Raw genomic sequence first — 13769 nt, forward strand, 5'->3', positions numbered from 1 at the left:
CTGGCAATCAGTGTTTCCCAAAACCCAAGATTATGTCCTCAGATATCTCACTTTGTCCACATGCCAAAGATGTTTAGTTTATTGTAATAGAGGTATGAATAAGGCTAAAAATATAGTAAAGCTGCGATCAGAGGATGTTGAGGTATTTTCCTTTAAAAAAAATGACACAAACTGGCTAACTGGCCAAAATAGTTGGTGATTAATTTAATAGTTGACAACTAACCAATGGATTGCTCTCTCACACACACAAACACTTAGCCATGGCTCTGTGGCATAGAACCACCCTTGAGAGCAACTTCAGTGACTGTTCGTAGGCACTCTCAGCTTGTGGCTGCCGAGTTGCAGAAGCACACACAGAAATAGTATTGGGGTTTTGTGTCAAAAATAACACACTGTATGTGTGTTCTCATTGGATGGTGGCAGACTCAAAGAATAGTAAGGTTTGCAAAGAGGGATTTTGAGGACAGATTTGATTCTGCCTCAGCCTGTCTGAGACGGCACTTTCATATAATTATCTGCTGAATTTCCCTAGATACTCTCAAATCAAAATGAGCAGCCTCTATATGGGAGGAAATGTTGGCAGGCCAATACTGATAACCAGTACTAAAATAATTCCTGAACCATCACCTGTGATGTTTGATGTGTGAGTTTGCTAGTGGGCTGGATAGCTGTTAGCTATCTGAGCTTGGTTAAGTTCAGTGTACTTAACTTCTCTCAACCTCTCTTCTGCTCAGGCGTTTGACCACATCCTGGCTGCAGTGGAGGACATTGCTGGCCTCAACGGATACCACCACTGGAGGGACAAGTGAGTGTCCTTTAGCTTTGATTCACACTGTTTTCAAATAGAACTCCAAAAGAAGGGACACCTACATTTAGTTATGAGTTTGGGAACTGTGGCTCGATTGTGATCAACTCCAGTTTTAACCGTCTTTCAGCAGCCTTACAATCAATACCCTTTTTGTTTTCCTCTTGCGTAGGTGGGAGCAATTTGACAAGAAGTACTTGAGCAAGCTTCTGATGCGCAAGTCTGTGTATCGCAAAAGCGAGCTGTGGGAGGCCTATCAGAAGATTAACATCAGGGATGCCATCAATGTTATTGATCAGGTGGGCTTTCTCACCCTCTCAAGAAAACTCACTCCCTCCCAGTGGAGAACACTGCTCAAATTGCTTTTTGACCTATAACTGGTGGTTTAAATTAAAGGAACACTTCACCGTTTTTTCATATTGAACTATGTTATTCGCTTAATTAAGACGAGTTGATACATACCTCTCACGTTTCAATGCGTGCACTCACTGGCTCTGGCGCGCGGCGCAACTTTGATTGCACTTATCAACGTGCCAGAGCCAGTGAGTGCACGCATTGAAACGTGAGAGGTATGTATCAACTTGTCTTAATTAGGGGAATAACGTAGTTTAATATGAAAAAACGGTGAAGTGTTCCTTTAAGATTTCTCATTTTGACATGCCAGAAACTTGTTTCTGTTTACTTTTAATCATCTGGAACATTTTAAGTTAACATGATCACTCATTCATCATTCATCATGTTGTTAACAATGCAGTGTGTTACCACAAGATGGCGCTCCACTTCAATATGTCAGTGGTCTCTTAGAGCTTATGAAGTCCCCTTTGCCTTTGCCTTTCCTCGTAAATATTTCATAAATGTAGTGTATCTTTGGTCCCTAGCCTAAAGCATTCTTTTGAGACCGCTCAAAAGAGATGAGTACCGCTCCCCAGCCAACCGACAAAAGCAGACATTTCACTGAAGCCTTTTCTTATTGTGTGTAAAGATGATGTCAGGAAACACAGGTAGGTGCAGAGGAAGAGAGATAAAGCCAGGTTAGAGAAGAGATAAAGAAAGATGAAGACTGTGTGTGTGTGTGTGTGTGTGTGTGTGTGTGTGTGTGTGTGTGTGTTTGTGTGTGACAGAGATAGAGATAGATAGATAGAGAGAGAGAGAAAGAGAGAGAGGGAGAATGGGGCTCCTGAGAGTGTTCCTCAGACCAGCGGTCGTCAGAAACGGGAATAATTCTCCCCTTTGTTTCCCTGCCCGACGCCAAACTGCCGGCGCTGGCTCCCTGCAGGCATCTGATACCTGATTGTTGCCACATCAAAGATAGCCATCGGTGGTGGTGACATCACAGCGGCACTGGAAGAAGGCCCCAGCAGGGTGGTGCCAGCAGGAGCAGTCAGGCTCCTTACAAATCCTCAAGGGGAACTGAATTACATTAGGACGCCTTAGGCACAAAGAGAGGAGCAAACTGCACCAACAATCTGCTATAAACGTCCCGATATCTAGATTTTCATCTTTATTTTTGTGCGTGTGTCTGTGTGTCTGTGTGTCTGTGTGTGTGTGTCTGTGTGTGTGTGTGTGTGTGTGTGTGTGTGTGTGTGTGTGTGTGTGTGTGTGTGTGTGTGTGACGTGTGTGTGTGTGTGTGTGTGTGTGTGTGTGTGTGTGTGTTTGTGTCAAATGTTGTGAAAGTCATTATCTGAATAGTGAACCTATCATACTGTTTTCAGGCGTTTTGATGTTTCCATTGGAAAGTCTGCCTGTGTTTTCCCTCCAAAGAGAGGGATGTCAGGGATGAGTGCCAAAGTGAATTCTATGTCAAAGAGAATATACTCATATTACATGTCAACATGGGGATCCCCTAAGCTGAGGCGTGTGGTTGTTGAGTGGAGCCTGGGTAATGAAAAAGGGCTTGATTGACAGGGGAGTGAGTATTGACAGGCAGACAGAGAAAGGGCGGACGCACGGGCCGAGGTTAGCGATGTCTCCTGCCCAGGATCAGACGTGTGTTGAAAGCGCTGATATGAAAGTACATGGAGGAGGCCCCGCTCTGGGTGGAAGGTGTTGAGATCGTGGAGCTTTGGTCTGTCTACTGTCCAAAAGTGCCTTCCTCCGAAAACATTCTGGAGTGTTGCACACTGCTCGGCCGTCTCCTGTTCTCGTCCGGCCTCTCTTTGCCTTAATCATATTCCACTCAGTCATTTTTTTTTATTATTATTTCTCAGTAATAACATCATTGCTTGTTTATTTGGTTCATCCAGTCCTGGATAATACAATAACATTTCTCACGGCAGCGTTCCTCTCAGCTGACTCTGAGTAGACGATCTTATCTTATCTCTCCCCTGTATAAGTTCCATTTCTCTCTGATGTATGCAAACGCAAGGCCACAGAAACCCAAACATGCTGCGGGATCGGACAGGCATGTGCCTCTTGCGCGGTGGGAATATCGCAGAGAGTCTGCTGCCCTGACTTTCATGCCACAACCTTTTTTTTTGTTCTTTCTGTGTGTACAGAGGGCCTGCTCCAAAAAAAGACTCATTTCCTGTATCCTTGAGTTCTCTACCTGTCAGCTTCCTGTGCTGAATCAGGTTGTTAATATTAGCACACATGTAATGAGCTAAGAAAAGACCTTTCACTCATTCTAGGCCACCCAATGCACTGGCAAGGAACTTGGTTATTGTTATAGTAGGGAGTGGGCAATAAGGGGAACTCATGCTCTAACTTAATCTATGGTCTACTTTTTTTTTTTTTTTTTTCATTTTTCAGAAAACCACTCCGCCGAGATTAGCTGTCTGTAAAAGTACCAGCAATGTATAGCTTAAAATGAAGATCAGGAACATTTCCAAGCCACAGTCTATGTCTGCGGCTATGCACCCGGTGTAGATTGAACTACTTTTTTTTTTTGTCTGTTGAATATTTATGCATGGTCCTGTTCAAAAATGTCTGACGGCCATTTACTTCTATGTAACCGCAGCATATAGAGGAAGTCTCGAGGAACAGGCAGTTGTAGAAGTCATTATACTTACATTGTCAGGAGTGATTACTGAGCCATATCCCAGAGCTTTGAGGTGAAGAAACCTCAGATGTATGGCTAGTACCCACTACAATTACCAATGGGAGAGCTGCTTTTCGTCTCTGACATGTCTTCTACATGAACTACAAAGCAGCCAGAGGTACATGGTACAAGAGCTCATACATAGGCTGCCATCCAGGCAGGATGCTTAGGAAGGCCCAGATGACATCCATTTAGTTTTCCCTTAGGATAGTTGGCAAAAGCACATACATCCCATACATCTTACGTCTCTTTCTTTTTTTCTCTCTCTCTGGTAAAGCGTAACTCATCCTGTCAGTCTACAGAAAGGTTGCTATGCTTTGCCATGTTACATCCACTTCATCAGTTAAACAGTAAAACGCTTAGAGATCATGATATAATACAATACATGATAATGAGGTGTTTTTAATACTTTATTTGAGTTATTTGTACAGCTAGGCTATGGCTGATTCAATATAATAGATTGTACAGCTAGGCTATGGCTCATTCAATACACAGGGAGATGGGTGAAAAAGCAAGGCCTTAAAGGGTAAACAAATGTAAGCTCTGTCTTTCTTTCATTCTGTCCTCCAGGGTGGAAATGTTCTGACATCTGCAAGGCTGTCTCTGCCTTCCATGGCTAGTAGGACATCCTTCCCTGAGGCCACCAATGTGACAAACTACCTGTGAGCATAATGCTTTTGTTCCACATGCTACACTTCATGTACTGTAGGCTACCATGACGAGCAACACACTGTAAATGCGGTACACACGCTTGTACGTTGTTGCTTTAATTTGAGCTGTATTCATCCTCATAACATTTACATTTATTTAATACTAAGTATTAATATATAAGTATTATGTAATAATGAATACTACCTTTAGTGTAGGATACCTATAAATGCAAGAAAACCAGAGGAGAATGTGCAGAAGTTTTAGTAGACACCAGAGGATGCATTCATGGCAGATCATATAAGGTGTTTCTTTACGTCCTTCTTCATTTCTCCCCAGGCGTGAGAATGGCAGTGGTGTGTGCCTGGACCTCCAGGTGATCGACACGGTGCCCGGGGCCAAAGTGGAGGAGGAGACGGAGACACATCACGTTCTGGCCGGCAATCTTTACAAGCCTCGGAGACGGGTAGGCCTATGACTCACTGGCTACATTTCCACACACACCATGTTCCAATTAAGGTCCATATTCTGCATATGGCAATCTGCACAATAGAAATTCCATGTGCACCATCGCCATATTCTGAATAAAGCAGCGACATGCAGCAGAAGTACTGTAGTATCCACATCATGACGTCTCATGGTCTCTGTCCCTGAATTTCATTCTTGATAGCAAAACAAGTGTGTTTGGCCGGATTGGAGCCGCTATTGTTTTGCAGTTTAACTTTGTTATAACAGCTTTGAGGGGTTTCCACTGATTCTTTAGTTGTGCATTTCATTTCTTTAGTTGTGCATTTCAGTGTTATTCAGGTTTTTAGAATCGGAATATGAGTTTAATCAGGTTATGGGTGCAGGAATAAGGTGTTGACTGACTCGCACGCAATCGGAAAGACATTCGCACGCAATCGGAAAGATAGTCGTATACAGACACTCGCATGCAATTGAAATATTGTCATTATTCCGAATAAAGCCGGAATATGCATGGAAATGTAGTGACTGATACATGTCTGACCTGTTATTTGCCTTCCCTAGAAAACCTGCTATGTTCTATTTCTGCCACGACATTCATCAGCCGTATTCAGACTCAGTGAAGTGTGTAGCTCTTTCAGTAGGGTCTGATTATATAACACAGAGAATGAAACTAAAACGTACAAATGTTAATGGCATCCAGTTTAGAATGTTACTGGCTATGGAGGTAGTGAAACGATCCAGGGATGTAGTGTTAAAATTAGAGTGAATGAACTATGAATTCTGTGATCTCGGTGAGGTGGACTGCGCTATGCAGTACACATTTTTTAAAAAGGCCTTCAGAGCGTGTTTGATGATGGTGGAGGCTATTGTCTAATATTTATACCAATACCAGTGGTATTAAATGGTTCCTAGAGTGTTGATGAGTGTTGATGAGCGTTGATGAGAATGTAGATAATACAGTGTGATTTTTGAATGTTAAAAGGTGAATAAACTCTTTTGAGAGGTGGATAAACTCTAATTAGAGGTGGATAAACCCTATATCTGAAATTTCAGAGGTGGATAAAATGTGTTTACTTGCATCTAGCCTTCACTACGCATCCCTGGATTGAGCCTAATGTCTCCCTCTCTGGTGGAGTGGTACAGTTAGATAAAAAGAGCTAGATCTTAGCATGGCTTTTGTGAAAGTCTAGAAGGGGTGTCACTTGCGCTCAAGCCTTGTCGGTGCTCACAGTCCAGGACCACAGGTCTTTTGTGCACCACGATACAAAAAGTTATTAAGTAATCTGAGTGCTCCGGTCATCTCTGGGTTAGTCTATTTGAAGTAGCCCAGCCAGCGTTTCTGATTTTGTGAAAGTGTATTTCTACTCTCCCTCCACCTTCACAGTACCACCAGTCCCATTACAGCCGGCACTTCATGACGGTGGGTGACCAAGAGCGGCAGGACCGGGAGGTCTTCCAGAGGAACATGCGCAGCCGTCTGGAGTCCTTCAAGTCCACACGCTACAAGCGCCACAAGAAAGGATACAGCCAGAAGAAGGTTATTATACCTATAGTATGCATAGATAGAGAAACATATAGACCACACACACACACACACACACACACACTCACACACTCAAATGCACTAATATACATATACATCTATGCACACATTTTCTGTGGATTTCATTATATTCATGATGAAAGAGTCCTCTCTTTTCTCATGAAGAGAGGGCGGTGGGTGGGGGGGGCATACCTGTGCATGATCTCTCCTGAAGTGAGTTAAGGTCACATTCACAAGGGCAGAGTAAAGACATCAGCCTTCAAGCCGACAAAGGTGGAGGTTTATCATGACTGATGGGCCGCTTCACAGGATGTTCTCACCGGCTCCCACTGGCAGAGATCACTCATAAATGCACTCTCCCCTCGCCCACAAATGCACATGTCTCTGCCTGCCTTGTGACTCAAGTGGAGTATCATGTTATGTACTGTTTTTTTCCTCCTTTCTCTCTCTCATCACTTCACTTGAGGTATTCCATTATGTAACGAAACCAGCATTATAATTTGCACAGTACGTACACACAAACAGAATCAACACCAGGAGGTGGGCGAGCGTAGAAAACATTTGGGCATGTTTGTTTGTGCATGCTGATGTGCCCTGTTGCAACATCTGGTCGTAAAACCTTCTCGTACTGTCTCCCCTCACAGCGCAGAGGTTCTGATGTGAAAGAGAAAGACCTAGAGACTAATGACAAACCCAGACGTAATGTCAGCTGGCAAGACAAAGGTATGCTGTTTTATTGCTGGAGGGTACTGTTGGGAAGTTCATTAGCTGTGTTCCTTTCCAATAAAAGCCTTCCTATGCTTACCTTATGTGGGTGTGAGTTCTTCAAGACACTCTAAAATGTCTTTAGCCATGGTGTGGCGGAGTTGAATTGTGACCCATAGGTAGATGTTTTAGGTTTTGTATTAATCAATGATTAAAAACATTAGAAAAATTATATTTACATTTTCTTTTTGTAACTCAAACCCTCTTAAGCGAATGCAATGAGTGCACATTCCCATTTCCCTTCCAACCATTCTTGATTTCATGGCCTGCTCCTGAACCCCATTCTTTATCTTCATTTTCTCTAATTTACCCTTCACTCAGACCCAGTGGCTGTGCCCATTGAGCAAGATGAGAATAGAGCTGATCAGTCTGAACCTGAGAAGGAGGAGGACGTGGGGATCACTTTTGTTGCCCGCAAAGCCCCCGACACGCCAAAGGAGAGACCCAAATCAGGTGAGCACCTCAACAACAACTCAGACACAGTAAAGTAATAAGGTGAAGCCATAGCGCCTTTGTTGACTTTGGAAGTCTGGTGGGTCCTTATTAGGAGTATACTCAGTATTAGCAGAACAGAAACAACACTGGAACACACAGACATATATTTTATTTTATTGAGAGAGCAATGGAAGGTTGGCATTTCAATGTTGCTACATCTTCTTGAGAGTAAATTAAGTAAATGCAATTAAAAACGTAAGTGTATTATACATGTATACACACCTGTGAGTGCAGTACACCATGCTCATGACTGAATGTTGTTCTAGTTCCCGCTGCACTGGAGGGGTGCCAGAGCCCCTCTGCTGCCCCTCCATCTCCTACCTGTGCCGAGAGGAACCTGCCCTGGAAGGGTGGGATGGGTACCCTACCTGTCTGTGTGTCCATGGAGGCCACAAAGATCATCCCCATAGACCTCCAGCAGGCCTGGAACCAAAGCATCTCTTCACTGGAGAGCCTGGCCTCCCCACCAGTCTTCGCAGAGCCGCAGCACCCACGCGTCAGCGCCCTTGCCAGGCTGGGCGGTCCCATACGCCCATTGTCCGGGGTGATCCCCTCGACGGGGATCGGTGTCGGGGAAAGTGCCACTCCTCCTGTCCCTAACCCGGCCACGGGCGAGTTCCGGTTCCCGGCTGGAGGAGAGGAGGAGGAGGAGGGCGCCCTCTCCCAGCAGCACCAGGAGATGCAGCCGCTCATGTCGTCCATGCGGCCGCCTCCTCCTCCACCACCTGTCCCTCCACAGGGCTCAGCCCGCAGGAGGAACCCCTGCGTCTATCTGAGGAATCTGGTGACAACACCACCAGGCCATGAGCCTTACAGTAGAGGGCCGACACAGCTGTAAGGGCCTCTGTCAATACCCTACATATTCTCTTACCAGCTGTCACGCCACTCATTTGATGTATTCTGTTGCTCATGAGGGGGCGTTCTTAATAGCCTTATTGGGCGACACAACAAATGTTAACTTTATTTTGTATGTTAATGATATGCTTCAGATATAAATTTAGATAGTGTTTTTAAACACAGGGCATTGCTGAATGTGATGGAGCTTATGTTTATAGCTTTAAATATTTGTTAGTCTGACAATGCTCTTAATACACTGAATGATATCTGGTGTGGAGAGAGCAATTCGTCCATCGTGGAAACACTGGCAAAATGTCCATTCTGCCCTGTTTTATGTACTTGCAAAGTCCATGTCAGCATGTTAGACCACTGGAAAAATGTCTAGACCCTATTACAAATGCCTTATAGGGTGTGCAGATTAAACAATAGCTTAATTTACACTTTCATATACCCCACAGAGAAATGGGACAAAAGAAATTCTGGCAGAAGCTCCAATTACTAAATGGCAATGCTTAACTGCTTAACTTTATTCTGGATACATGCCCATCCAAAACAAAGCAACAGCAAAAGGCTGCAGTGCAGTGAGATTCAGGCCAGCCAACCCTCACTGTGAAGCCCAAATTCTTGGGATGAAAGCACAGGCGACTCGCTTTTCTTTGCCCGGAGATTGAGAGGGACTGGGGTCTCCATGTGACTTGTGCTGCAGGGCAGCCCCAGCAGGCCCGGGTCTTTCAGCGCTTTTGAGGCACAATGCCAGCCAGAGCAACGACCCACTCACTTCCTATTTGTGCCGATAAATCTTTAGGATATGAATTGAAAGGAGACAGTATTACCAAAGCTGTACAACCACTCAAATTCAGGCCAGAAAACTGACAGTGTATTTACAACAGTAGTTAAGTTGAGGGGGTGTCTGTTTTCCTCATTACTCACAGTTATTACACACACTGGGTTAATCAATTAGTTTCCCCTCTCTCACTAACCGGAAAGTTGCACTTTAAATCAATTCAGTTTGTGCTTTGTGCCTCACTTTTATTCCAAATGTGTTAAACAAGAATCCTCATTTCAAAGTATAATAAATACCTATTTATTTTTAGCTTTGCTGTTTTTCCCTCTCATGACTTGCTGGGGAATATTATTTTTTTTGCACAGCTGAAACAAAAAAAGATAAAATTACAAAAAACGACAAAATAAAAATGAATGACCAAAGTCTGGGGGAAAACAAATTGAATGTTTCTCATGTGCCATTTCTCATTGTCTTATAAAAATGTCTTTTTCTGTGTGTATTTAGAAGGTAATATATGATGTCATGAGTTTTGGTTGGTGTGATTTAACTTTCGGGAATGAAAATAATGTATTGTGCCTATTGTGCCTACAATTGGTGTGTATTTCAAAATCAAGTAATTGAATAGACATATTTTCAGTGCGGCTGTGTCTGCTGTTAGATGCCTAAAGCAACTTCTCTATACCCTTTAAATACACACTTGGCACTAATGTGAGACATCATCTATGTGTTCTGCAAGTTTATCTTTACAGATGTTCTGTTAAATGAAAATAATTAAGTTTTTGTAATATTATTCCAGTTCTTCATACAACTTCAGTTTTGTTATTTGAATCACTTTTCCATCAGATCAAAAAAAAAGAAAAAAATGGTTTCAGCTACTCATTCAAGATTTTCCAAACATCACGGAAGTGTGGAACTCTTTTCACCACAGGCTCCAGTTTTTGCCTTTGTACTATGAGTGAATATCCCTATGTAAGAGCCTTCAGGCGTGTAGCCATATTCGACATTGTTTAAGTATGCCAACAAAGCTGCTTAATCTCAGCCAAGCATGCAAAATATATGCATTTTTAGAAAATGTGTGGTGCTCGTGCCTTTTTTCAAAGGGAGGAAAAGGTTCTTAGAGAAGAGAGGCCTTGTCATATTTGCTGTGCCTAAGATACACAGTTCAGCATTGTGCTATATGAGCTTGTCGCATAACGAGAATGGTGGATTTGTCAAGTGAACCCAGAGAATGTTTTTATTAATTAACTTGGTTAGAATTGGCCATATCCCCAATGTCAGTGCTTTGAGTTAGATTTTTAATTGTTTTACAGATATGAAACGAAGGATTCACTGTAGCCTACCACATGGAAATACTGGCTGATGTCCAGAAAGAAAATGAATAAAACGTGGCTAAATTAATACAATTGTCCTGTATTTATTAGGCCTAAACCATTAATCTTGTCATGCTATCATCAAATAATGAAATGAAGTCATTGGAAAAACAAAACAAAACAATAACATGATGTCCTTACTAAAATAACTGCCATGGTAATTGTGCTGTTTGTCAAGATATCTCAAAGCAGTGTTAAGGCCCAAAGGAGAATCTGATCATGAATAATTGAATGGTCTTCTCCTTCTCCGTCACTTAGCCTATTCTCAAATCCCAGTGCTGAGGTAGGGCTCCCCTGGTGAAATTCTTAAAAGAGATTTGTGTATTTATGTGCTAATGTGCCATTTATCCTGAAAACCCAGGGGAGATGAGATCATCATGGAAAAGCAAAATAATTATTATTGTGCTTAAAAGTAGCACAGGCTGGGTGTTTTAAATAAGCATCATAGTGATTTTGATTTTGGTCAGTGTGCCTTAATTCATAGGCCATACAAATAAATGAATAGGCCTACAGCAACATTTGTGCCACTCTTCTGTCTAGCAGCTACCTTCCAATCATTTTGCAAAAAAACCCGGTGACCCTGACAACTGGTGGCGCTTACGTTGAGTTGTTTGTTTGTTTTGATTATTATCATTATTTTAAAGAGACATCGTGTTAGGGAAACGGGTAAAAGTTAAGTAAAGGTTTAGCACTACAGCAACCAGGATATTTGTTCCCAGCAAGAGCTCAAGAGCCTCAGCCTGATGAGGTTAGTCTGTTGTGAAAAGATACACCCATCACAACATAAACAATTCTAAACGGCTTCCTCTTTTGGCTTTGCAACACTTCGGCATAAGTTACTCCTATTTTCCCTCGAGCTCGAGGTGAGTGCAATACCTCTCTTAACCATCCTTTATGTTATTAAATTACAACGTTATTTTTGACTAACCAATTATCCAACATTAAAGTTTGTTAATGTAGCCAAACAGGTTGCAAGCCTGCTATCAATGGCATCGTAAACCGCCAAAATTTAGGAGTAGCGGTTAGCTAACAATCTCTGTCTTCTTGAAAAATAAATTGCAGCGAGACTCAAAGTTTCTAAAAGGTTATACAATAATGCTGCCATTGGCAATTTGTGTCAATTTGTAACAACTTAACAGGACTAGCCTACTCTATGTGAAGAGCATGAGTCTCGTTAGTCGCTTGGGCAATAATTTCAGTATTTTTACGTTAGCATTAGCAGCTAGCAGCTAGCTGGTGCCATAACGGTGGTGCACATAGCTAGTTCTAACATTAGCATCCTTTTTGCTTAGGTAAGTTTATTAGTATGGCAGTGCTTTAACTGTCCGCTAGCTGACAGGTGTCTTCTTGATGAGCCCAGGTGCCAATAGATTTGCTCTGTACGGCGTGGTAGTTCCTGTACTATTAAATAGCAGATATGATATGATATTGTTGTATGATAGAGGGCATATGGATGTTAAAATGAAGTACCAGGGGGTGGTGAAGCCAAGTTTAGACCTACCTAGCAGCTACACGAAATAAGAGAGCTATTCAGGCCTGTCTGCTCGTGTCTGTTCTACTACATTCCTTTCCAGAGTGTATGGGATGCTGTGGATTTTAGCCCTGAGGCACATGTCTGTACCCTTTCAATGGGAAATGTCTATGATTTTGTTCTTGTCATTTCACTGGAGGCTATGAGTGTTTTGCAATCAACCTAGGTTTTTGGAGATCATACCACAGGTGGGAGTACTGTTTGTACTGAGGCTAGGAACTGTAAGAATGCAGGGATACAACTGGGATTTATGATTCAATCTCTTGGCACCGCATGTGACCATTTTAACACTGCATGTTGATATCGCAGAATGAATATTGTTTCATGATTCTAGGTTTATTTCTTGTACACACGCTCTCACCTGTGCCAGATTTGGCTACATCTGTGTTCTGCTTATAACCATGCTGACCTTAGAGGTAATTAGGCCTATAGGAGTGCACCAGTTTCACATAGCTTAATAACTGGAAACACAAACACTGGTCTCAGTGTCTCTTCTGAAATTTGTTACAGCTGATTTCTCAGCTGCTGCTGCAGTTGTAAGACTAAAACTTCTTTGGTCCATCTAGCACACTTTTGACTCCTAGGTCAGTTGACCTTGTATCAAACAAGTTTCAAAGCGTGCATAGACTTCATATGGAAGTAATTTTTGCTAGTCGAGCCAAAGGTGGACTGCTTTAAGTGTCAGATTGCGTCCCTGTTGTGTCTGTCTGAACTGTAGGAGTAGAGACATCCTAAACCAAACTTCAAGACTGAAGATTTTTAGTCATTTAAAAGTGCTCATGGATTGGTCTCTCTCTCTCTCTCTCTCTCTCTCTCTCTCTCTCTCTCTCTCTCTCTCTCTCTCTCTCTCTCTCTGCGGAGTCAGGGGCCATGTGAATTTGGAGTAGGAGTATGACCAGAGACACTTATATATGAGGAGACACTGCACTGGAAAAATCGCCCATTGAAAAGCATGGGGTAACTTCGTAACGCGAAAGATGGTGGTTGTTTACACCGGTTGGCTATGGTTTGCACGTCCCGCCTCTTCCAGTGCCGTTGCTCCAATCATTTGGCCGATCCTTGGCGGTCATGCTTTTTGAAAGCTGCGTCGGGAAGAATAGAGCATGCGCAGTCCAAAATTACCAGTAAGAAAAAGGCTTTTTAAGCGTTAATTTGATACAAAACCACCAAACCTTTTCAGCGATTTTAGTCAGACTTTCATCGCGATTTCAAACATGTGATTTGTATGTCTCTTACACCTCGGAACATGGACATCCAGCTCTCTCCCCATTCATTTAGATAGAGCCTGGTCTTGTTCCGGTCAAAGTCGCTGCCCGACCCCATGGCCAATATGGCTGCCGAGTGACGTGACTTGCTTTAAAAAGACTTTGGTATGACCCAGCCCAGACACATAGCCCTGTGTTCCCTGAAAAGCCTGGTACACAGAGACCAGATGCCGAAACAAAGTTGATTGCAATTAAATGTGTAACATGTCTGAAATGTGAG

General features: G+C 42.8%; 1 protein-coding gene across 1 annotated transcript in view; it reads left to right on the top strand.

The window, feature by feature from the left end:
- The window catches only part of slc9a5 (solute carrier family 9 member A5), a 28906-nt gene extending 18133 nt beyond the window's left edge, over nucleotides 1–10773 (top strand). Inside the window, exons 9-16 of the mRNA XM_062548494.1 lie at nucleotides 735–805; nucleotides 978–1104; nucleotides 4414–4505; nucleotides 4831–4957; nucleotides 6344–6496; nucleotides 7147–7225; nucleotides 7589–7720; nucleotides 8029–10773. Of these exons, the coding sequence (XP_062404478.1) occupies nucleotides 735–805; nucleotides 978–1104; nucleotides 4414–4505; nucleotides 4831–4957; nucleotides 6344–6496; nucleotides 7147–7225; nucleotides 7589–7720; nucleotides 8029–8600 (1353 nt within the window). The 3' untranslated portion in view covers nucleotides 8601–10773. The remainder of the gene's footprint in view (nucleotides 1–734; nucleotides 806–977; nucleotides 1105–4413; nucleotides 4506–4830; nucleotides 4958–6343; nucleotides 6497–7146; nucleotides 7226–7588; nucleotides 7721–8028) is intronic.
- Nucleotides 10774–13769: the final 2996 nt, after the last annotated feature.

This window comes from Sardina pilchardus, chromosome 11 (assembly GCF_963854185.1).
Source record: "Sardina pilchardus chromosome 11, fSarPil1.1, whole genome shotgun sequence".
Lineage (NCBI taxonomy): Eukaryota > Metazoa > Chordata > Actinopteri > Clupeiformes > Clupeidae > Sardina > Sardina pilchardus.